The sequence below is a fragment of the Haliotis rubra genome, unplaced genomic scaffold (genome assembly GCF_003918875.1).
Source record: "Haliotis rubra isolate DU_JTF1 unplaced genomic scaffold, ASM391887v1 Scf347, whole genome shotgun sequence".
Lineage (NCBI taxonomy): Eukaryota > Metazoa > Mollusca > Gastropoda > Lepetellida > Haliotidae > Haliotis > Haliotis rubra.
The window spans coordinates 95,021-122,000 of NW_025767021.1; the positions used below are offsets into that span (position 1 = coordinate 95,021).

Below are 26,980 nucleotides of genomic sequence, written 5' to 3' on the forward strand. Positions count from 1 at the left end.
GGACTGTGCCTACACTATCTAACCAGACAGTGTGGTTATGGACTGTGCCTACACTATCTAACCAGACAGTGTGGTTATGGACTGTGCCTACACTATCTAACCAGAGAGTGTGGTATGGACTGTGCCTACACTATCTAACCAGACAGTGTGGTTATGGACTGTGCCTACACTATCTAACCAGACAGTGTGGTTATCTACACCATCTAACCAGTGTGGTTATGGACTGTGCCTACACTATCTCTAACCAGAGACAGTGGTATCACTATCTAACAGACTGTGCCTACACTATCTAACCAGACAGTGTGGTATGGACTGTGCCTACACTATCTAACCAGACAGTGTGGTTATGGACTGTGCCTACACTATCTAACCAGAGAGAGTGGTATGGACTGTGCCTACACTATCTAACCAGACAGTGTGGTATGGGCTGTGCCTACACTATCTAACCAGACAGTGTGGTTATGGACTGTGCCTACACTATCTAACCAGACAGTGTGGTTATGGACTGTGCCTACACTATCTAACCAGACAGTGTGGTTATGGACTGTGCCTACACTATCTAACCAGACAGTGTGGTTGTGTGCCTACACTATCTAACCAGATGGTTACTGACTATGCCTACTATCTAACCAGACAGTGTGGTTATGGACTGTGCCACACTATCTAACCAGACAGTGTGGTTATGGACTGTGCCTACACTATCTAACCAGAGAGTGTGGTTATGGACTGTGCCTACACTATCTAACCAGAGAGTGTGGTATGGACTGTGCCTACACTATCTAACCAGACAGTGTGGTATGGACTGTGCCTACACTATCTAACCAGACAGTATGGTCATGGACTGTGCCTACACTATCTAACCAGACAGTGTGGTATGGACTGTGCCTACACTATCTAACCAGACAGTGTGGTTATGGACTGTGCCTACACTATCTAACCAGACAGTGTGGTTATGGACTGTGCCTACACTATCTAACCAGACAGTGTGGTTATGGACTGTGCCTACACTATCTAACCAGACAGTGTGGTTATGGACTGTGCCTACACTATCTAACCAGACAGTGTGGTTATAGACTGTGCCTACACTATCTAACCAGACAGTGTGGTTATGGACTGTGCCTACACTATCTAACCAGACAGTGTGGTTATGGACTGTGCCTACACTATCTAACCAGAGAGTGTGATATGGACTGTACCTATCGGCAATACTGTTGGTGAGCTCATATGCCTATGTTTTGTACCAAATCATCACCACTTTGAAGAAATCCATCTGAACCTAGCAGATGCTTACTTTCTCTTTGTCCTGTTTGTCTAAAGGAGTGATCATTTTTTGTTTTGAGAAATAAACCATGTTATCTTATACATGTAGACGTTTGTCAGTGTTTAATGAAGGACATGTGTGATCATGTATAGATCTTACTCTCCAGGCTTAGTGATTCATGGTTTCAAAGAAATTAGCAGAGTTCTAAGTGTACAAACACCAACAGATAATACAGCCTTGGCCAGGCACACCAGTGGATGACGGCACAAGTATCGGTCAAGTCATGATGTCATACTGAACAAGGACACAAAACCACCAGATCTCCACTACCCCATTAGTGCCCTGCAGCCACACCGACCAATGGTTGATAGTGTGACAACCATTAAATATCACCACTACAGTGACACACAACAATTTAATCTCCTCTATTGCTAACCAAGGTCCCCACAAGGGGAGCACCTAAACATGTACATCCTTAAGAAGGTGAACTGCAGCAAGCACCTGTCTACAACCCTGATGACTTGGATTTGCCTGGTAACATGACAAAGGACTCAACTCGTAACGCTGTCTTGACTATTACATTTATTCACATTTGAACTGTTGAATCTGAGCAGTACTGAGAACAAACCCATCCATGATTGTTTTGATGCAGAATTAAGTTGTTTAAACTTGGCCCTTCATCACTCTGTTTGTAGTTTATCATGTCGTTGCAGTCTAAGCTGTGAGTCCAGTTTAATTAGCTGTTGTTGGAAACCTGTATTCGGGCACACCTCTCGATGGCTCCTGACCAATCGGAGAGCATCTTTGACTGTCATGTGACGTTTGAGCATCAGGAATGCCACAGCTAAAGTGGCAGATCGACTTACTCCCTGTATACAGTGGACCAGAACTTTTCCTGCAAGTCAATTGTATGTCTTTGAACAAAATTCTGATGATAGCCTGAACTTCATTCTTACATATATTTCATGAGTAACAGTAATTTGACCCAATTTAGGTAAGGTGACCTCCATTATAAAGGGGAATTCAGTACAAGGGATGTACAGGACACATGCAGACACAATGTCTCCCTTACAACGGATGTGTCCATAACCAGATTTGCAGGCAAACATTATCCGCAAGGTGTACAGGGCCATCCATTGTGAAAAAAATTATGAAATCAAAAGAGAGCAAAATCTTTTGTTGATATTAGGGACCGTTCATAATTTATGGCTAGGGGGGTGATGGTGATATTAAGGGAGGGCCATCAATTATGTTCTGGGGAGAGGTGGGTGGTGGTGGTGGTGGGGTTAATAAATTTTCTACACATTTACTAGGGGGGTCATTGATTTTGTACATGACATGCCCACCTGCACTTACTTTGTACATACATTTTAGGGGGGTCATTCACATTGTACATGCTTCTCCATAAAACTCATCATCACTTTCCCCCTAGCCATAAATTATGAACAGTCCCTTAATATATTGTTAAAATGTCTGCTAGGTATTTAAAAGAAGCACAACATTTCCCAACTACATGTCATCAACTCATCACATCACTTGTCTGTTGTAATAGACTCATGGCTCAAGAGGATAAAATTATGGCGGATATATGAGATGGGAAAAGAGTTAAAGGAATTTTACCAAAGAGAATGATATATGATCACACAGGCAAATGGACAGATACTGAACAAAAGCTTGGAGGTCGGTGTGGTCAGTAATTTAGGACAAAGATGAGAAACAAAAACTTGAGATGCAACCTGTTAACAATGGATCCAGGGCTATAGGCAAACCAGTGGGCGATAGCATGAGTAAAGGAAGCAATCAGTGACAAACTTCCATTCCTCTGCAGTCACCTGTCACAAGTCCTTCTGAACTGCTAGACACCAAACTTACTGTGTTATTGTAGAATGGTACGGTGTACTTCATGCACTTCTCCATGGGGTGCACAACTTACCCCCATTGTCCAATGCTTTCTCAATGAAGTCAGCTGACTCTTGGAAGAAAGGGTAAAGGTTAAAACTCATGTGATCAATGGCTTCAATGCCCTTGAAAGTGACCTTGAGCTTCCTATACATGTCCTCATTGGTGTTTACATGATGGATATCGACACCGTGGGCAGCATTGAGGATGTGAGTGACCCAAGCCGTCGGAGCTGCATCAGATCACGAGCAATCGACCTTCAACAAAGGGTAAATGTTCATTCACATGGAGGTCAATAAGACTTGGTTTAATGTTGGTTTAAGTGACACATAAAGTGTCCTGCTAGCTATACTGGTATGGTAATATCCTATCTGAACATTTGATCTATTCTTGACTGTGACTCTTGTTGAGATGGCGACTTTACCCATCAAAACATCATATGATAAAAAAAATTGCAACAATGGATCCTGTAAGTAAAATTGTGATTAAAAATATTTCTTTTAATATTTCATTTTTGCAAATAGTGAACCTCACTGTTTAAGATGGATATGTAAATCTGACCTTTGACAAAACAATTTTACAGGACACTGTGGAAGAAATCCATTTGGACATCCTCTGATTCTAGTAATTTCTGGAATGTATACGTGGTATACAACCACTAAGGACACATTGGAGACTCGAAATTAACTGACCCGGTACAGCAGTTAATGCCACAAGAGTGGCCTGAATATCTTTGTTAAATATATTAAGAATTTCAAACAAATGATTGAAATTGAAAAAGAAGTAGATGATTTTGGTGACTATAACACATTTTGGAGAGGTTTTTTTGTAAGTAGGCATTTCACCTGTCGGCCAATCCATTTTCAAGAAAATAAAATACTGCATAAATTATTAAACAGCAATAAGAGTTACACATATGGTTTCATATTGTATCCATGTGGGGAATCAAACACGGGTCTTCAATGTGATGAGCGAACACTTTAACCATTAGTCTACCCCACCGCCTCCAACATACCACAAAAGTGAAATAGAAGTATCACAGAACACAAGTATTTTTTATACAATGTATATATTTACATGATATATTGCTTTCCTCTGGACAAGAGCCAAGTGACATGGCAGCAAAATGTAGGTTTCCCAACCAAATCAATGAACATTTCAGTCTTCATACATTTTTCACAAAACTATGGCATTCTTGAAATGACGAACATTGAGAGGCTACTTCAATGTTTCAGTTGTATTTGAATAAAAGAATGTCTTGAAGAGTGTACTTACTCATCCCCAACAAGGAGATTGTCATACACCTCGTCATACGCTGTGTTGGGCAGCATGGTCATTCCACCAGCAGGTTGAGTGATGATGTCATCAAGCTCCTCCAGACCGCACTCAGCAGCATCTTCACTCTCTGGTGTGGCAGAGGCCATGTCTGCCTGCAGGCAGAGAACAGGTAACACAGATAAGGAAACTGGTGTGTGTGTGTGTGTGAGTGCGTGCGTGAGAGTGGGTGGAAGGGTGAGTGAATTGGGGTGAGACAGTGGGTGAGTGAGTAACACGCATTGTTTTTCTATATTCTGGCAGTATCATGCCTGGTCAAGTTATTTATAAGAGGTTATACTTATTTATTGGATCATGGTATCAAGTTATTATATCAACCATTATGTGGTAAACTTAGTTTTCATGATGGTCTCTGTATATAGAGCCTCCACCATGTACAACATCCCTTCATATAGCCTGACAGTCTATGACTGAGTAGGCGTCTGCTACAACAGTTACGTGGTGATGGCCTCTGTATATAGAGCCTCCACCATGTACAACATCCCTTCATGCAGCCTGACAGTCTATAACTGAGTAGACGTCTGCTACAACAGTTACTTGGTGATGGTCTCTGTATATAGAGCCTCCACCATGTACAACATCCCTTCATATAGCCTGACAGTCTATGACTGAGTAGACGTCTGCTACAACAGTTATGTGGTGATGGCCTCTGTATATAGAGCCTCCACCATGTACAACATCCCTTCATATAGCCTGACAGTCTATGGCTAAGTAGACGTCTGCTACAACAGTTACGTGGTGATGGTCTCTGTAGATAGAGCCTCCACCATGTACAACATCCCTTCATTTAGCCTGACAGTCTATGACTGAGTAGACGTCTGCTACAACAGTTATGTGGTGATGGCCTCTGTATATAGAGCCTCCACCATGTACAACATCCCTTCATGCAGCCTGACAGTCTATGGCTGAGTAGACGTCTTCTGCAACAGTTACATGGTGATGGCCTCTGTATATAGAGCCTCCACTAAGTGCAACATCCCTTCATGCAGCCTGACAGTCTATGGCTGAGTAGACGTCTGCTACAACAGGTACAAGACTCCTCTCTGTACAATGTCATTCTAATTCAAAATGAGCGTGCTGACGTCATCACGAACACAAACAAACACAGTATTCTGTGAATATTCCATGTGGATACTGTGATGAGAATAGACACTGATCTGTTGACCATGATAGAGAGATTGTTAGATAAATACACCATAATAATCTTTAATGTTAAAAGTAGAACCATCTGCAAAACACAACACAGATATTTCCAAAATCACTTTATAACAGGAGAAGCAACTTCAAACAAAGATAATTTACCAAACTGCTGATTGTAGATTTCATACATTTTTTCCAGACCAAAAGCAAACAAATATATATTCATAACACAATAACATAATATACAGAGATAACAAACAAGAAAAGTAACATTTGGTTGGGAACATAAAACCCACTGCAGTAGTTATTCAAACAGAATCATATACTTCTTTGATGGGCATTTTAGAAGTTGAGTTGATGAAGAATAATTGTCATTATTCTTCAGAATAATATACATGACAAAATCACACATCACAGCCATGACCTTGCATCTGATGTAAATCTTCACCAGACAAGCTGCTGACAGATTGTATGAAGCACTCAGTTGTCATGCTAATCTAGTTAGCGGTCCTGTGATGACAACACTTGGCATATCCAACACACTGATACAAAAACAAATGTACGATAAATATGGGTTATATATAAGTGTTCAACAAAATAATACAAATAATAATTCATTTATATGGCACCTAGTATCTATCTGACTAGTTGCTAACTGGACACTGTAATCACTAACTGATTATTATTAACCATTAAGCTGCCAGTGAGGTTACTGTTCACATGACTTATCTCACCGGGTACCCATTTTCTGCTGGGTGAACAGAGGCAAGTTTGGACAAACTCACGTGCCTAAGGTGAGACCACATGTATCACATGTGCTTCGTTGAGGGGCAGGACTGGAGTCACGAGTCAAGCTGCCCAAAACGGTCATCCATTCAAGGACTCTCCACACTCAACGATACTTAACTTCAACTGATTTGTGACCTGAGCTCTATGCACAGGACTACACACCATCAACATGAATGCCCCAGACAGATGCAGCCTCTTATTCCCACACATTGTACTATACCTCCTGTTCTACTCCCTTCACTTCCAGTCCTGAACCATTACTTCCAGATCATCCCTGCAATCATCACAGACTGATATGATGCAAGCATAAGTCTGTAGAACTGCATAAGTAAAGGTGCAACAGTAAAGACTAATGAATGGTTAAATTACTGGCTAAATCAACTGCAAAAATCACCTTTGACACTCATGCCTATCAGCCCTTGACGTTGAAGAATTTGTTAAGATCTAAGCAAATTTATACAAAGTTTCATGTTCGGACATTTAATACTTACTTTGACCAAAGCCTTCTGTGTACCAGAACATTTTAGATGCAGGGACCAATCCAAGAGAAGCAATATACACTCAGTTTTGATAAAGCATATTCACATACATTAAACCTTTATTTTGTGACCTTGACCTTTCCGTGCCAAGTGCAAAAACGAATAATGCCATCAACAAATAAGTCACTTTAAATGCTCTCATGACAAACACCAGTCATGTAAATACCAATTGCAATGAAAACATCTGTTTCTGACTTAAGCAGAGACCCCAGAGACCTGACTCTAACAAAATGCCTCTGTTAGAAGGATCAGTATATCTATCCCAGGGGGACAGATACTCGTCCATTATTCCAAGAATATAAGCCAGTTACTTAATGTTACTCATATGTGCAAGATGAGCCATGAGCTACTAGTATGTGGATATAAACATTAGTGTCAACCCATTCCATGAATGTTATGTTAAATAGCACATCAGCTCAAAATTTAATCCTGCATCACAACTCCACACAACGCTGAGCAGCTTCCATCATGAACCGTTCCCGCCGAAGAATATTCTGGATCCTGTTTTCCTCATCACTGCTCTTACACAGGATAACAAAGTGGCTGTCTTTCTTCCTGGCCCGACCCCTCATCTGTACCAGGGTGGTGACTGTATTTGGTGGGTTCATGCAGATGACCAGCTCACATTCAGGGATATCCACGCCTTCCTCTGCTACAGATGTGGCTACAATGATGTGATACTTTTTGCTCTTCACTCCATCAAGCACACGTTTCTGATGTTTCACCTTCATCCCACCATCAGTTGGACCAGACCCATGGCCAACCACTGATGTGATCTTCAGACTGTTTGCTGATGCAAATGTTGTCTGCTTCAGGAAGTTGCTCAGTCTGTGTGCATGTGCTCTCTCCCGGACAAGAATCAAGGCCATTGCATTTCTCCCAGTTTTCCAGTTGATATATTCATCATTGGTGAGAGTACTGAGTAACTGTGTGTAAAGTGAGATGTGAAGTGGGTTGTCATCAAACTCCTGCTGAACATGAGCTGAGTGAGCAGCTCTTTTCATAGCATCTTGCAGCTCTTTACACTCAATACCGATCCCCTGAGCATGATGGAAGCCACTTCGTGCCTGATTCTGGTTGAGAGTCTGCAGGTCAGCTACAGCTGTTGGTATCCCAGAACCATCCAAATCAGACAATGCAATCAAAACTACCGAGGAATGATTGACAACAAACTCCATATTCATTTTGACTTGTGGCTCCTCTGAATTTGCTTGGCAGTTCCCAAGAGCTTGGACAAACTTTCCAGTAGCAACATTGTCCAGGTGCTCTACATACTCAGCCAAGTCTCTCTGCATCCTCTGCACTCCCCACTGACAGACATCATCAATATTGCACAACTCTGACAGCTTCAAGTAACACTGGCAAATGTACATCAAAAGTGTCTTCCGGAAAGCTTTTTCTTCATCAGAAAATGGCTCATAGTTGATCTTCAGTTTGGCATGGGATTGATAGCGTTTGAGTTCTCTCACACAATCTCCTTGGACGATGGCAATGCTGGCTCCGCCTAGATTGTGGAATAACTCCTGCAGCATGCTGACTGTGTTCTCAACACTATCCCGCCCCGCAGGAGAGGCAGTCAGACCGAGCACTTTGGGTCTGAGTTCAGGCGGGCATGGACGGTGATACCCCTCTAGGAGACGATTGAAGGGGTGATTCTTGACACAGTGATGAGCTTCATCAAACACAACCAGCGAAAAGTGTTCCCAGCGGAGCTGCTGCTTCTGCAGTAGATTGTCAGCATAGGCTACAATGCAAATAAATCACAGTTAGGTTACAACACAGATATGTCACAGTTAGGCTACAACACAGATATGTCACAGTTAGGCTACAACACAGATATGTCACAGTTAGGCTACAACACAGATATGTCACAGGCTACAACACAGATATGTCACAGTTAGGCTACAACACAGATATGTCACAGGCTACAACACAGATATGTCACAGTTAGGCTACAATACAGATATATCACAGGCTGCAATGCAGATATGTCACAGTTAGGCTACTACACAGATATGTCACAGTTAGGCTACAACACAGATATGTCACAGTTAGGCTACAACACAGATATGTCACAGTTAGGCTACAACACAGATATGTCACAGTTAGGCTACAACACAGATATGTCACAGGCTACAATGCAGATATGTCACAGTTAGGCTACAACACAGATATGTCACAGGCTACAACACAGATATGTCACAGGCTACAACACAGATATGTCACAGGCTACAACACAGATATGTCACAGTTAGGCTACAACACATATATGTCACATTTAGGCTACAACACAGATATGTCACATTTAGGCTACAACACAGATATGTCACAGTTAGGCTACAACACAGATATGTCACAGGCTACAACACAGATATGTCACAGTTAGGCTACAACACAGATATGTCACAGTTAGGCTACAACACATATATGTCACATTTAGGCTACAACACAGATATGTCACAGTTAGGCTACAACACAGATATGTCACAGGCTACAACACTGATATGTCACAGTTAGGCTACAACACAGATATGTCACAGGCTACAACACAGATATGTCACAGGCTACAACACAGATATGTCACAGGCTACAACACAGATATGTCACAGGCTACAACACTGATATGTCACAGTTAGGCTACAATATAGATATATCACAGGCTACAATGCAGATATGTCACAGTTAGGCTATAACACAGATATGCCACAGTTAGGCTATAACACAGATATGTCACAGTTAGGCTATAACACAGATATAATACTGTCATGCTAGAACATAGACATTTTTCAGAGTTAAGCTACAACAATGACATAGTTAGTTATATCACAATTAGCATAGGTTGATATGTATGAAGGAATAGGATTTTTTTAATAAACAAAAAGTAGATTCCTAAACTTCAGGAATGACCAGTGGGTTGTATTTCCTTCCACTACTACTATACTATTTGGTATTTTGCAACTGGGAAACAGTTTATTTTGGAAAAATTGATTTCTAACACTCCACACATTAAAGATTTATAACTAAAGTACTGTCGGAAATGCTAGAAAAATGCTTTTTAGCCTTAATATCTTTAGAAAGGTGATAAATGTACTATGTTGTCAATATATCAACTCACCTATAGTGTACCTAATTTTTATTTCAATTGATTTAACATTCCCATGCATTTAAAGGGCAGTTTACTGGAGAGAATTTGGTACCAAAACAACAACTCAAGATATTTTCAGAGTTCAACAACAGAAATCTGAAATAGTCTTTACATTTATGCTAATAATACAGGTGGTGTAAAAATATGGATTAACAAATAAATGTTGAATGTTGGTGTTACTTTACTTAATTATCGTTTCTTTATTGAAGAAATGTTAATATAAAGCATAACCGGGACGTAAAACCATCCTTGACAACTTTGACAAGGGAGTACTTAGACGGGCGGTCTACAAACTTTATGAGAAGAAGAATATATATATTCTAAAGAAGCTACACCAGTGACTTCGTTAAATCTTTGGCCAATGTTCACAACTAGATTAAACTGACCGAATTACATCCATATTTTTGCAATGAAATATACTGTTGACATGCAAAACATTTATTAAAACATTGCACATTTCTACAATCAATCGATAAGATAACACAAGTGATAGGATTCTTTCCAATGTACAGTAATTCGTATGTTTATTTCAAAACAAACACACATACACAAATGATCCCTTACATAACCAATACTTATACTATACGTACACATATTCAACATTTTGAACAAAACATCTATTGAGATGACCCCTCGCCCGAGCGTGTGCTCAGCTGTCAATTTCACCTGTCGATACCGTGCATGCTGATGATGTAACACAGGCAGTTAATGTTTGTATCAAATAACGTCCCACTACCCCTTATTTTTCTAAGTTTTTTGATATTTTCATCAGTAAAAACACATTTTAGGGCATGTCTCAAAATTTATTCCCTCGGTCTACATTAGGTAGATGTTTCTTAAAGTGATATTTGTTATTTAAGTAACTGTAATATCTCTGAATTTTAAATATAAGTCAAAAAGCATTTTTCTTGCATTTCCGTAAGTACTTTAAGTGTCTCCACTTCTGCAAGTACCTGCTGTGCTGACGATGATGTCATGCTTGTAGAGAGGTGTGTTGTCTGTAGGCAGTATGTTCCCACACAGCGTGGCTATCTTCAGCTGGCGTTCCTGCACCTCTCCATCAACTGTCAGGCTGGAAGTAACATAGTATTCTACAATGAATTATGGACATACTCCATTCTGATTGGTCAGTCAGAGGTTTCAAATGACAACAACCGCCTCTGATTGACATAACTGATGTGCTGACCACTAGTAGAAAAGTACATCATTTCTCAGTGATTGTCAGGGGGGGGCAGTTCTAAACCACTATATGGACAACTGTAGATAACATACATGGTATATGGCAATACATTTTGTGAAGAGAACATGGCAGAGATCAATTAAGAGTTTGTAGTTCAAGTTTGAGGGACATCAGACTGTGAGAGCTTTGGACCTTTTCTCAAGCTATCATTCTTTCTGTATCACGATGAGAGGTGTGACTTTATAATGGTGATACGCAGCAGAGAAACAACCTTGCATCGCTTGATTACTGTTCTCTATGGTTGCTCACTTCATGACGGCTTACAAAGTAGGTGTGCTACACACTTTCTATGTCTTCTATTTACGGATGTGTTTTGTAAAATGATACAATATGTGTAAAATAATCATGTTTAGGCACATAAAGCACCATTATTTGTTTAAAGGCTTTTATAATTATCCAAGTTTCCTCAAAAATCAAATTCATTCTGTAGATACTTTTAATGTAATTTTAATGAATATTTAAAGTTTTAATAACATTTTCTGATCTAATTTTATGTCGAGAAGAACAAGACTGTATTTTTAAGCAGCCATAGTTACTAGCAAACTAACAGGCATCAATAATTATGTATTTAGTTTAGTATTCTGTAATATTGATTACTGCCTTCTTTTGCAACATCATTTTCTGTAGATTTTAAAGTTCAAATACAGACAATGAGCAGCTGAGATAACAGGGCCTAAAGATGTTTCACAGAGCTGTGGCTTTGGACTAGTGGTACATAACAAACACTGATATATGCTAACAAAGTCTCTGGCATTGAATTGCTGGTAGACTACCACAGTTTGGGTTTATTTAACGTTTCAGGGTACTTTCTGACCCTTATCATGACTTTAGCACTTATAGGCATATATCACCTCTGTTTCTGTTTCTGGGGAAGTAATCAGTAACAGATGTGCTTACATGGCAATTCTCATGATCATATGACCATGGACAAGCTAAAGGACAAACTGGCTACTGTAAACACTCATGTCAAATAAATGGTGATGGAACTGAATTGAACTATATTTACACTCAGGTCGTGATCAGCAGTTACAACAGTTACATACATCCTAAACTTCAGGTCTACAATATGTATCAACAACTTGACCAAGCAGTGAGTACACATACTAATGTACAACATTCCACTGAGAAACATGGTATTCAAGGTAGACAGTAACATAAAACATTTACACATCGTAGCTAAATTTTACTATTAGAAAGTAAATTCATATTAGGCCAGACCAATTTTATTTCTTGTTTTACGAATCTGCCTGTCGTAATTTTTCAAAAATAAGAAAAAAAATTAAAAATGAATTTTGCCTGCTCAAAAAATATAATTCAAATGTTTTTATTGATCAAAAATGTAAACTCACATAAAAAAAATTGTTTTGTTTTTTGGCCCATATGCACTTCATAAATTGCCAAAAGTAAAATATTTCTGGTACTTCAAAGGAATATTACTTTGACTGGTGATTTTTTTCATTTTTTTAAAATTTCCTCCTGCCTTTATGTTTTCTGACGACAAAAATCCGTAAAAGAAGAAATAAAAAATGGTCTTGCCTTAAAGACAAATTTATTGTCAAGTGTATCATGGTGCCAGTTCAATAAGTATGCAAAGTCAACATTCCCCAACTATCATGTGGTTACTGACACAACAGCCAAGTGCAGACAGGTTGCGGCCTCTCTAGCTGAACCTCCTTGTGTCTACTACATAATGGAGGCCATTTTGTATGGGTAGTGTGTCTTGTCTCACACCACAGTGATAGGTAAACCAGCAATCTTGCAGACCTGAAAGTTGACAGTAAATACTGAGGCTGTAATGAAAAACTGGCTTATCTGAAGCGGAGCTAAGTGTCAGGACACAGGTGACTTTTGTGACAATACACAGTCATGGACAGAAAACTACCTACCGCTTGTACATCCGATCCCCAAGCTCATTGAAGATGTACTTTGACTGCTGCAGCACCAACAACACCTTGTCCACCAGGAACAAGACTGGGCGCAGAGGGTTCTGATTCAGCATACAACTTAGCGTCATCACCGACACCAGCGTCTTCCCAGTACCTGCAGCAGCAGCAAACATGTCACATTGCTGCATCACATCCATCAGTATCCAGTCACACAGATCTGAGTTACCATAAATATCCTGGACCAAGTTGCCACCAACCTTTAGTTTGAAGCTATTTCACTAGGCATTACACTAAAAATGACACAGTTATCACCAAACTGAAACAAGTTGCAATATCACCAATACAATCAAATCCACGATGAGCCGAATCACTGGGGACCAAGTAATATATTCGACTTATCGATGTATTCGAGACATAGGTATGTCTATGAGGGTAGAAAAAAAAGATGATCCAGTCCTAATTCCTCCGCCTAAGCATTTGTTTATCTAATGATTTTACCCAATCCACAAATAAATCAGACGTCATCCAGGCTGACTTGTTGTGACAGTATGAAGTCAGCAGAGATTTGACGTTCTTAAAACAACGTGGCTTAGCAGATTTCCCTATCACTAATAGGGGCACCTTATCAGTTCCAGTCTGATTAGCACAGACATTGATTTCCGTAAAATCACTAATCTGCCTTTTGAACTCACCCGTCAATGGTGGAAAGGTGTGAGCCGCGCTGGTTTGTTAATTGGATCAGTTAGCTACACCAATTAACTTCTCATTGACTGACTTCGGCTTATGTATACAAGATTGCTGTTGTTTGAATCTCATGGGACCAAATTTCCTTCTCGAGTCATCGTGTGTATTTATGAGACGACTTCATGTAACCGGAAATAAAATGATGACAGCTATAACAGGGAATGGTCGGGACCGACCGGTACTTCGAGTTATGCATAATATTCGAGACACCGGCATTCGACTCATCAGGATTTGACTGTACTTGAATTGCCCAATACACTTGGAAAATTTGCCCCCTATGTCTGTTAATGTTCAGATAAACATCTTTCTAAGCCAGAATTCTCTTTTGATAAGTAAACTAATTTTATCTCAAATATAGTGAGAGCTCATTAACACAAATTGACCATGTTGAATGAAAGAAAATCACTGCTAGTATATGGGAAAGTTACAAATACTGTACTATTAAAGATAAAGGGATATAGATGGCATAGTCCCTCACTTAAGAATCTATGGTGGATATCAAGCTGCACGGTTGTGTATGTCGTAGCTTTAACTCTACAGAAATGAGTACAATTTTTCTGACAAGAAACTGGATAACTGAAATTGAACATGCTTTTTCAGAACTAACAAAGAAAGAAAAGAGTTGATTGAGAAACACGTAGACTCACCTGTTGGCAAGAAGATGACCCTGTCACTGTCCATAGTTTTGCAAAACAGATCCACCTGGTAGCTTCGAGGTATGGTCTTAGTCAATTGATAGGCCTCTGCCTCCGCATCGTCTATACCGAGTACCCGCTTTATCTGTCCCAGGTTGAGCTGGGGAGCAGTCACCTCTGCTGCCCTCTGCCTATGAGCTCTACTCTCTAGGTGAGCTTGGTAGTCTTTTTCTGTGTTCATCGGCCGATTACATGTGTCACAGTAATATTTGAAATAGCCACTGAAAGGGTTCTTCGGTGGCACCTTTGGTATTGCACCTATACCAAGATGGCCACTCAGCAGTTCAAAATTAGAGGATGGAAAGATACTTGACTCTCGCATCTGTTTGTAGAGACATGTTTCTTTCTTGTTTAGGAGCAGCTGAATGATTGTGATCAGTCGTAGTGGAGCCCACAGAAGCATGTGGTCCATCATTGAGAACACTGCTAGCATGTGAGTTGTAACTGATGAAACTTTCAGCCTCACCACCAGGAATGTCAACATCTAATGTCTTGCTTCGATCAGATTCATCTTCTTCTGAATCCAGGTTCTCAAATGCCTCCAGGGTAACTTTATTTCCCCTGTGTCGAACAGTGGTCTGGTTTTTTAGAGGGTTGTAGGTATTGGTCCGCCTACTTCCAACTGATCCCTTGACGTTATCTTGGAAGTCATCAGTGTCTCCAGCAGCAGTATGTTTTGGCTGAGTGATCGCTGCTGTTTTCATCCTCAAAGGCATCACATCTGTTGTGGTAATGGCAGGGTTGACAAGTGGGGAACCTCTGCCCATGCCAAGTTTAGCCAATGTAGTGCTTTTGGAAACAACATATGTTGAAGGAATTATTTCTGTGTTACTTCTGTAATCCTTGGAAACCTCTTCCTTTGCTGCAGCAGACATTCCTGGACTTTGTTCTCGTCCCATGCTAAGCATATTGCTGGCACTGTTTGTAGTTGATGACATCCTCACCCCTGTGTCAGTTCCACTCTTTCTGCCGGACTGTAAACCATCAGATTCAAGATGGTCCCTGTTTCCTAAAGTATCTGAACACATATTTGATGCTGGAGTGATAGGAACAGGCTTGAAACTTGAAGTGACTGTTTCCTTCACTTCAGTATTTGGAGTTACGCATTTGACTTTAGTGACTTCTCCTGTACGAAGAGCTTCCCATACATCCTTGTAACCACCATGCTTGGGTTCTGTCATGTCCCTTGGACTATCTTCAACCTTACAATCTTGGCTACTGTTGTCAGTATTAGCAGATTCAGCCACATCGACATAACGCTGCATCTTTTCCACAGTCTTAAGATGCTTGGGACTTTTCTTATGGATTGACAACTGTTCGAAAGAGTTCAGTTGGCACTGGCATACCTCACACACATACATGTTTAGTGGGGACAGGCCTGCCAAGTTCTGATTGCCTGGTGAATCTCGCCCCAGAACTTCTGTCCTGACCTGGTCCAAGGAACTGCTGGCCAACCCTGCCTTGTTTTTATGTTTGGCAGAAGCATAATGCTGCGCAGCACTTTCTTGTCCACTGAATGACTTGAGACACACCTTACACTCTAGTGCCAACATTCCATTCTGGTTGACCATCTTCCTCTTTTCCTCAGCCCTTGCGTGATTCCGACCCTGAAGGTGCTGGGAAGCATGCTGTGAAGATGTGAGTTCTATGTTACAAACAAAGCATCGCCCCCTTCCACCTGTAAACACATATGCTGGCTCCACCTCCCCATCTCCAGGCTGGGCTGATGCTCCAGAATGTGCATCAACTGCATCAACCAAGTTCAATCTCTGTACAGCCTTTTCATGTGGTTTCCCTGCCAAGTGTTGACTGGCATGTGCCTGAGAGGTAAGTTCTATCTTGCATACATTACAGAAGCCTCTCATTCCATTGAACTCATATATCCTCTGTTCTGCTGACTCTTTTGATTCCTCCTTGATGTTTGACACTTGCCATCGTCCTAAAGCTTTAGTGTGGTTCTTGCCACTGAGATGCTGCCGTGCATGCTGGGAGGATGTTAGCTCAATGCTGCAGACATTACACCATCCTCTGTTCCCATCAAACCGATATGGCTGACTAGGACAGGTGGACAGTTTGGCACCAGCTGTTCTCTCACTGACATCTGGGCCATTGTTGACAAAAACATTACCAGTATCTGCTGAATGTAATCCTTTTGCTTTTGCATGCTTCTTACCACTGAGGTGTTGGTTCGCATGTTCAAGATGTTAATTCAATTTGGCAGATGTTACATCGTCCAGTGCTTCCATGAAAAGTATATTCCTGTTCTTCTGTTCTGTCTTCTTGAATTAAAGGAGTTCTTTGCATTTGTGCATTCTGTGAGACACTTGAGGAATACTGACTGTCATTAGTGTTGAGGACATGCTGGCTGGGAATGTTAAGGTTGTGTAGATGTGTATAGCTACCGAGAATTGGAACATCTGACAAAGTTCCTCCATGAACGGATAAGCACAGATTATGTTCAGTTTGATAACCTGCAGTCTGCGGCAAATTGCTTGTTGGTCCAGCTGAATCTGTGAGTTTGTTTGCATTTGGAAGCATAATTTGTGCTAAACTTTGAGCTTTTTGAAACTGACTCCCTTTCGGTTCTGACAGGATATTCATTGGCAGGGAAGTCTGAGTGGTAACACCTGGAGTTGCAGGGGGGCTATTTACCAAGGTCATTTTCTGGGAAAGCTGTGGTTTCTCCTGCTCTTGAAGAGTGAAATTCGTTGTGGGCAGCTGTGACCTCTTCTTGTGTCGATCACTCTCAAAGTGCTGATGGGCACTCTCAGGGCCAGAGAATACAACATTACACAAGTCACATTTCAGCACCTCAGTGGAAGGTTGTCCTGATTTCCATAGGTTCTCTGCTTTCTTATGTCGCGATCCATCAAGATGTTGCTGGGCATTTTGTGGAGATGTAAAATCCACATTACAGACATTGCAGTAACCCTGCTTTCCATCAAAAGTATAAGGGACTTTGTCTCCATTAAGCTGGTCATTACCATCACCAGTAGTATTGTTCTTTGTATCAGATACAGAAATGTTTCCAACTGGAGTAGAACTAGGTGTCAATAATGGTGGCATGTTTTGACGTGGTCTAGTTTCAGGCATGGAACTACTGTTCCTGTAGACTGGAACATCAGCAAACAGTCCAGTAACTTGGTCTGAAGAGGGCACGTCTAATCTTGTAGTGCCACTATTAGGCTGTGACATGTTTGTCAAGCCATACTGGGGAGAACTATTGTTGGAGACATTTCCCTGTCCCTCTAATTCTCTCTTCTTCTTTAAGTGCTTGGCACTTGCAAGATGTTCCTGAGCATTGCCAATACTAGAAAATGGTACATTGCAAATCTGACACTTCAATACATCGCTGGTATCCTCTCCCGCTTCCATCTGTTTCAGTTTCTTCTGATGTTTGGATCCACTGAGATGTTGCCGAGCATGTTGTAGAGATGTCAAGTCAATGTCACAGAGATGGCAGTAGCCTTTAGAACCATTAAAGTCATATTCCTTTCTCCCTGTTTCATTGGACAGGTTGAAAGGCAATGTCTGGTTGAGCCCTTGTGGGAGATCGTTACCTGCTTGTTGTATGTTCCCAGGAAGGAGAGGGCTTTGAACTGCTGTTGCAGCTTGGTATGTGAAACCTAAACTTCTCCTTACAGTCTCAACGTGTCTTGGGCTGACAATGTGTTGTTGAAACTGTTCAGCTGCATTACACTGGACACTGCATGGGTCACACCAGTATGTCCTTGTGTTTCCATTAAACACAGAATTTTTAATCTGGTCTTCCTTTCTCAAGTGAGCTTCACTGATAAAATGTTGTTGAGCTGGTAAAGCACCAGTAAATTGCTTCTTACAGATGTCACAGTAAAGTGGAACACGCTGTTGGCTGTTCATATCTCCTAGGTACAGACAGCTGAATTATTATTCCAGTTGAGTACTGTCTCAAGTGTAAATCCTGATAGATAGTATTATCCCTTGGGTATACAGTCCTTTGGTAGAATGAATATATCCCACACAAAATATATTCGCTTTGTGAAGCACACGGCAATTTCCAGGAAATTACATTTCTAATTTTAGCATCACTGGGAATACCAACTTTCTTTCTCTCGTCGTACGTGTCAAGCAATATTATATGCTTGGTGTTTGTTCAGGTGATAATAGTCACTACGCGACTTGTGTGCAAGTTATGTTATTTCTGACAACACGAAAAACACAATCGGAAACTTGAAAAGGGGATTCCCCTCGGAAGACAGCGTCGCGATAAAATCAACTGATCACGTGACCGTGTCAGGCCCACCCATACGAACTCTCCATGGGTTAAAGTCTTATAAATCTTTGATGTTACTTCGTCATGACATAAGGACCAACATGCACGGCATAAGCATTATTTATATCATTATACTGTATAATTTATTGCATAAAACGTATGACTATTTTAGCTGTTGCGGAGTGCCTCGATACTGTCTGCAAAGGCCCGCGAAGGACGAATCTGACTTAGTGTATTTAGCTGTGTACACTTCGAACGATGAAACACAGTCGATTAAAATTATTAGGTGCATTTGTCATGACTGTAGGTTATCTACAAGATACTTCTTTAGTATCACACTATGTTTGATTCCAAAAACGTTTAAAAATACTTACACAAATGGTTACCTCCCTTGAAAAATACTGACATTAGAGCTATATTTTCGAATAATCGGACTGTTTCTAACACGAGAACAGTTTGTAAAGTTATGGATGAAAAGATCCGAGTTTTCATTATAATAACTTTTTACGAGTGTCACTAGATTGTTTGTTTCATAAAAAGGTCAAACAATTTATAGTTTTCGATAACTTTGTATGAATGCGAAAAGATTTCAAAATAGCTTTACCTCTGTTATTTTAGCAACCAAAAACATGGCCGACAGTGAGAAGGTGAGAGTTGTGCATAACGTGTTAAATACCGATATTTAGCTGGAAACAATTACATTTTGACATTTCACTTATGGGCGATTTATTGCAAGTTTTTTGTATCATACCCAAATATGTCAGCAATAAGTGAGTCTATTATTATCATCCATAAATAATAAATACTAAAATAGATAGAAACGAATGAAATAGTTATGAAACAAAATCACACCTAAGTGGGTTTTGTAAAGAGTCAAATGTGCCAGCATATTTTACCTGGCTTATACAAATGTGTGCGTTTCTTCTGTCCTACTGTAGTTATCAAATATGTCAGCAATAAGTGAGTCTATTATTATCATCCATAAATAATAAATACTAAAATAGATAGAAACGAATGAAATAGTTATGAAACAAAGTCACACCTAAGTGGGTTTTGTAAAGAGTCAAATGTGCCAGCATATTTTACCTGGCTTATACAAATGTGTGCGTTTCATCTGTCCTACTGTAGTTATCCTACTAGTCTAGATAATTGAAACAATGTGATCTCATTATCCCTGCATTCAATAAATGTTTGTTTATTGATTGTTGCAAAATATATGTTGCCAACTAGATAATATACATTTTTCAAAATTTTTGCAGGTTTTGAAACAGCTCTTAAGCAATAGAAGAATAAGGAAAGATAAAGATGTAGAAGAGCTTTACCTTTCTGACAAGTGAGATTATGTTTGTTTGTTTGTTTGTTTTACAAAATGGTACATGCACAAAGCATGTATTTTCTCGCGGACCCCAGTTTTTTTCATTGTTTGGTATAAAGACATAAAGAGGCTCGAAAACTCTAAGACACAATACACATCTTTGCTTGACAAGTATACTGCTGACACCATGGTCTAGCTGCACCCTTTAGGAGTTTTATGCAGGACTGATATTGATAAATAACAACAGCAAAATATATCATTAAAAATGTGATGTAATTGATTTTGTTTTTTATTAATGTATATGAAAGTAATGTTGATCTGAAATATTATATATTTTGTTGTTGTAAATCTCTGTTAAGTCATCCTTAAGCCAGTGCAATTGGCTAAAGAAACTGATGTACATGTATATAACAAAATAGATAGGGATTATTTCTCATATTTAGTCCAGATATGTACTGTTTATGCAGTAACCATGTTAACTGGAAATGTGTTTCATAAAGATACTGTCCATGGAAATGTGTTTCATAAATATGGTGTACATGGAAATGTTTCATAAAGGAGATTCTGAGATAAAACTTTTTATGATGTTTGTTTCAGAAGTCTAACAGAAGTATGTGATCTGCAGCGTTTTCATTATTTAAGATGTTTATGGCTCAATGGTAATAAGGTAAGCCCTTGACCACCATGACAGATATGTTCTGTAAAGACTGCGAGTTTTGGATTGCCTAGTGGTTAAAGTGTTCACTTGTCACACAAAAAATGCAGATTTAATTCTTCTCTTGGGTACTATGTGTGAAGCCTATTTCTGGTGTGCCCCTCTATGATACTACAGCAATAGGAACAGGGTGGTGTGATGTGGTAGCCCAGTGATGAAAAGTGGTGTAAATACATACACCATCTCTCCCTCATTCTGGGTTAGAAGTCCCCAGCATAACTATGCGTGTTATCAACCGGGATGAGAATTTTCCACAGGTATGTGGAATTCCACAGATTTGATCGTGCTGGGGTCATTCTTGTATATCGTCCCCCAAGATCCCCGGAGCATTGTCCTCGTTTTTCACTCATACCCATTCTCATCCCTGTTGTAAAAGTACTCAGACTTGATGACATGGTTCATTTCCTGTCTTTATTCCCCGAAAGTGTCAGACCTAGATTTGAATGTTGTCATACAGTGTGTCAAAGCTTAAATCATGTAAATGGCAATGGATTTGCTGGCATATCTAGTCTACAAGTATTCAGGTTTCATAGTAAAAAAAAAAATCCCCATTTTTAGTATTTATTTTTAGAAATGGGCCTCTCAAATTGTACCTATGTGGAGAATTAAATCCGGGTCTTCGACATGACGATCGAACGCTTTAACCACTAGGCTACCCCACCGCTCAATGCCTGTATGAAACAGTACAATCAAGTATCAGAGACTTGAAGTAAAGTCATCATTTTCAAGTCTTGATGGAAATTTAAAGGTAAAGTGATTATAGTCTAATGACAAGCTGCTTACTTCTTACGTAAATGTAAATGGCACATTGTGTGGAATTGTTTCTAAAATTGTAAGGTTTCATATCTTGTAGAAAACACATTTAACGGTAATTTAGATACTTGTCCACAGAAATGCTGAGAGTGATTTCCTTATTTAACTCCAGTCTACATGAAGTGTATATTTGTATGCATGGTACATAAGATTTTGATAGATGAATTAAATAATGTTTCAATGTTTTTATTTATATGTACATATATTACGTCACCAATCATTTTCTGAAGATTCCTTTGACAGCTACGGCAACTCAATTGTCTGAGTGAGAACTACCAGCTGTCCGAGCTATACCTTCACAACAATGAGCTGGTTGATATCACCGGGGCTCTCCGCCACTTGACATGTCTGCAGGTCCTCATGCTGCATAACAACCAGCTCACAAAGCTTGATCGGATCCTCACTGAGATTAACAAGATGCAGAGCTTGAAGACACTTAGTGAGTGCTAAAGTTATAAGGGCAGTTATCATCTGTGTCACAGTACAGTAACATTCCAATACTGTACTCCCAGCAGTTTAAACAATAGTGCTGCATGAGTCTCATTTATAGTCCATTTGACTTCATTTTAGACCGATGAATTGCTCACTAGCACAAACTCTAATAACTGCAATAAAACCAACTTTTGCACAGTCACATGAAATCGACAGGCCAACTCTGATGATTTGTCTCATAATTTTGGACACCAGAATATAAAGGTTGGTTAACAAACAATCATTATTTTGTTGTCACTTTTCACTATTTCTTACGAAGGGGCACCACTTGCTGGTAGAACAGCCAGGTGTACGAGTTGTACATGTGAAATTGAAATTTTACTGTACATGCTTGTTGATTACCTGGCTGCTTTACCAGCAAGTGCTCCCACCTCGTAAGAAATAGTGAAAAGTGACAACAAAATAATGATTGTTTGTTAAACAACTTTGTTATTCGGTTGTCCAAAATTATGAGACAAATCATCAGAGTTGGCCTGTCGATTTCATGTGACTGTGCAAAAGTTGGTTTTATTGCAGTTATTAGAGTTTGTGTTAGTGAGCAATTCATCGGTCTAAAATGAAGTCAAACGGACTATATCTCTTGATGTGGCTTTGTGGGCCTCGAGGGGAAGCACAGTTTTCATTAATTTTTCACCATTATTATGCTATTATTTTTGTTATTATTATGCTCATATTTGTATAGCGCGCCAATATCCAGATCAGCTGCACAAAGGTTCTTTGATTTTACCTCGATCACAAATGGCACATTGTATTATAAAGCTCAACTCCCTGGGGATCATACAACTGTTACGGCCACTAGGAACACTAAGCTAATGTGGCTTTCCCATTCTTGGAGGTACTATAGGACACTCTAAGAACCATCAAGGACTTGTAACATTACTTCATTAGAATTAAAAGGAACTGTTGTAATGAGTGAGTGACTTTTGTTTTATGCCGCACTCAGCAATATTCCAGCTATATGGCGGCAGTCTGGAAATAATCGAGTCTGGACCAGACAATCCAGTGATCAACTGCATCAGCATCGATCTACACAATTGGGATATGATGATATGTGTCAACCAAGTCAGCGAACCTGACCACCCGATCCTGTTAGTCGCTTCCTACAACAAGCATCGCTTACTGAAGACCAATTCTAACCCCGGATCTGGAACTGTTGTAAGAATAGCAGGTCCTGGCTTCACCTCACCATTTGTGGTCTATATAGTGCATTATCTTTACTCAGTAAACACTCAATGTTTGTATTGTTGATATGTTACAATGTTCTTTCACCTTCTGGTCATGTGTTACTCAGATTTATTCAACAATCCAGTGGCTCAAGAGAGTGGATACCGGCTGTTTGTGGTTTACTCTGTTCCATCTGTGGAGCTCTTGGATAGAAAAGGTAATAAGTGTCTCTTTGTCCCTGCTGTAAACAAGTATCATGAATCTTGTTAATATGCTGCATTTGTCAGCATTAAAATTCAGTTCTGGTTGTTCTAGCACTCATTGTGAGTCAACAGGGTTTAAAATGGTCAATGCATTTTTAAAAAAATCTATATCTCCTTTCTGATTTTTGTAGGTCTGGTAATTTTGATTATCCTGACATAAATTTATGAATTCAAGCTGTTCTTTATGTTCTGTGATGAATGTGCCAGATGAATGTAGCAGAGTTTGAGTTTCGTTGGTATGAACCAAGCTAAGTTATTATGTTAGAAACTAATTTTCACAGAGGTCTTAAAGTTGGAACGTGATAAGGCTAGGAAGATATATAATCAAGAACAAGAGAAGATCCGCGCGACACCATTGCCTTTGGTCGTAGATCAGATGGTCCTCCATTGCCGATCTATAATCCTCTTGACATCCACATCCCAGTCAGAGCAGGTGAGTCTTAGCACTATCACAAGATTTTTACAGGCACCTGGCACAAAAGAGCTGGTCTCCTGAATACTCAGAACTTTTTCATCTACTAACAGGCTTTTCATTTTAACATAAGATTTTGATGGACAGTATGTATCATTTTTATCATGTTCATACATTATGAGATTGGTAACATGATCACTGGGCTGTCACATCGACCAGTTACAACAGTTTTATGTTGGAAGATAGTGTGTGGAATCAAGGTTAAACTAGAGTCATCTGTCAAAAAACGTATCCCCCAGTCGGATACAAATTGCAAGTGGAGTTTGGCGACTTATAGCCCAGTTTTGGTTCATTGCCATTGGATACAAATAGTCTAGTGAAGAAAAATATAATGCTGTTTGGATCTTTCAATATCCCATATCATCAAAAGGCACCACTTCGCCACTAGACTGATATGTACTGCAGCTTCCATCAAGAAATATTTTGGTAAGGTTTGAGAGTCCTGCTCTGGAAAACATACAACGACAGATAGAGAGTATTATTCAGCATCTGATCACACACCCACACCCATTTTCAACTAAGATGTAATTAAATGAATAAGAAACACCATAATCACTGGATGCGTTGATGTGCCTAGAAAATAGTAGTACTTGTTAAATAATCTAGCTATCAGAATGGACACAGGTACTGTCTTAGAGATCATATGCTTGACCCACACATTGACCAGCGCATTGAGAGACTGCTGGCAATCACAAGATAGCTGAGTGTGACAATAAAAAAATAAGCCCATGTACGTTCTGTTTTTGAAGGAATGAAACACTGACATCATGATGACTTTGTTTCTACCTTGCAGATCCTGGAGATATTGGTAACAGCTACTTGAGAGATTGGTAAGTCTTGTTGATAGGTCCCCGTAAGTAGGTCAAGGCACTTCGCTAGACCTTATTACTCCTGTGACAAACAACGTACACTTGGTCCGGTCTAGTAAAGTCATATTTGGTGGTCGTGCAATTTGGAGTGAGTGAGTGAGTTCAGTTTTACGCCGCACTCAGCAATATTCCAGCTATATGACGGCGGTCTGTAAATAATCGAATCTGGGCCAGACAATCCAGTGATCAACAGCATGAGCATCGATTTGCTCAATTGGGAACCAATGACATGTGTCGACCAAGTCAGCAAGCCTGAACACCCGATCCCGTTAGTCGCCTCTTACGACAAGCATGCATTACTGAAGATCAATATTCTAACCCGGACCTTCTCGGGTACGCGCAATTTAGAACCAGAACTGGTTCTTGAATATACGCTTTTCACCAGAAATATGGTACCAGAAGTATGCTGGGTTCCGTCTTGCATATCACAAGCTGGCGCACACAAAGGGAGTAGCACCTCACGAGACTTACAGGCCCTTTAGGACATGTAAATAAGATTCTCACAAACCTACATTCTAACTGATATCTGACACATGGGACTTAAGTTTGCAGAGTTTAATTACCTAAGTTAGCGTTTTTCCTTTAGAAAGAAATAATAAGAATATATACAGATTTCTTGCTGAATTAACAAAAATATGTTTTATCTTATATTGGCAGCGTTCCTAATGAAGACCCAGAAGAGGCAGTAAATGCACGCCGCCTAAACAAGTCCATTGCAGTTTACACAAGCTTTGACTGGTCAAAGGTTCCCCGCATTAAAGCTCGAAGGACAGCTGAAGAGATGTTTGACTCTCCAGAGATCATCACACATGTGTATCGATGAAATAAGGTCATGATGTGAGATACAGAATAGCAATACTGCTACATTGCTGCAGTGTATACCTTCACTCACTTGCAATACTACCAGCAGTTTTCTGTCACACAGTTTTGGTGTCTCTTCCAAAAGTCCAACTGAATGTAACATTCAACAGTTGCAATTTCAATTTACAATGATTGAATCGAGACAACTCAGCTATAATATTCAAGATCTTGGTACTCTTCAATTTAGTTAATATAACTGTCAGATCTTACTATGATTTGTGCATTTTTACTGACAGCCAGTTGGGGGATTTCTCTTTACAAAATCAAAAGAGTCTTAAAAATCAACAAAAATATTTTTCAGAATCACTGAAAACAATGTCCAGTATTATCTTCCGTGGTTGTGCATTTAATGCAGTGATTAATTGGGTTATTTCCTTTTATGATTCAGTGTTGATCATGGTTATCGTCTCCTGTTAGTTATCATGACTAGGTGATTTCAGTATGTTTTGAAGTGTTACTATTTTGAGTTTGTTACAAGTGAACTTTAACGTTCATCTCCATTAAACATTACATAACATGGGCTACTTCACCAAATTAAATGCTAGCCAGTATTACAGTTTTCCAGTATCTGTTTCACAGTATTATTAAAAGAAAGCCAGTATTGGATTACTCTAGCCATTGCATGTGATATATTTTTCATAAATGTATGTTTGATATTTGCATGATTATTCTTATTTAGACTGAAGTCTACATAATCAGTATTAACATTGATGTGATTTGATGCTGTAACAAATCAGTTCCTACTAACAGTATTTAACAGTATTGTTTTCAGTAGTCATTGATAATTCTGACCATTTATATGCTCTATATTCTTTCAAGAGCATTTCTTATAACATATGAATTTTATATATACTGAATTTGCAATACAATTAACATATAAATATCTATATATTTAGAATCACCGCTTCTAAAAATGCATTTTGTTCCTACCATTTCTACATGGATCTTGTTTATATATTTTACACATAGCATTTCTGTAATAAAATATGGCTTGCAACATGCCTTCTGAATCTTTTTGCAGTGATGTTTCAACACATTTCAGGACAAAAGAAAGAAGAGATACTGACTGTGATCACTCGAGTTTCTGCCCC

General features: G+C 39.6%; 2 protein-coding genes across 2 annotated transcripts; one reads left to right on the forward strand and one right to left on the reverse strand.

Moving 5' to 3' along the window:
• Nucleotides 1-5,744: 5,744 nt before the first annotated feature.
• On the reverse strand, nt 5,745-14,983 carry LOC124284861 (dicer-like protein 1). Its single transcript, XM_046720977.1, has 4 exons — nt 14,626-14,983; nt 13,235-13,388; nt 11,062-11,180; nt 5,745-8,707 (listed from the first exon to the last, which is right to left on the reverse strand). The coding sequence occupies exons 1-4, from the start codon at nt 14,852-14,854 to the stop codon at nt 7,398-7,400; spliced, it is 1,812 nt and encodes a 603-aa protein (XP_046576933.1). The 5' UTR covers nt 14,855-14,983; the 3' UTR covers nt 5,745-7,397.
• Nucleotides 14,984-19,344: 4,361 nt separating this feature from the next.
• On the forward strand, nt 19,345-26,947 carry LOC124284863 (leucine-rich repeat-containing protein 72-like). Its single transcript, XM_046720980.1, is given in 9 exon segments — nt 19,345-19,572; nt 20,185-20,258; nt 20,838-20,907; nt 22,012-22,207; nt 23,552-23,641; nt 23,969-24,030; nt 24,033-24,120; nt 24,953-24,989; nt 25,686-26,947. Coding segments are annotated over 9 exon segments (858 nt in total). The 5' UTR covers nt 19,345-19,497; the 3' UTR covers nt 25,852-26,947.
• Nucleotides 26,948-26,980: the final 33 nt, after the last annotated feature.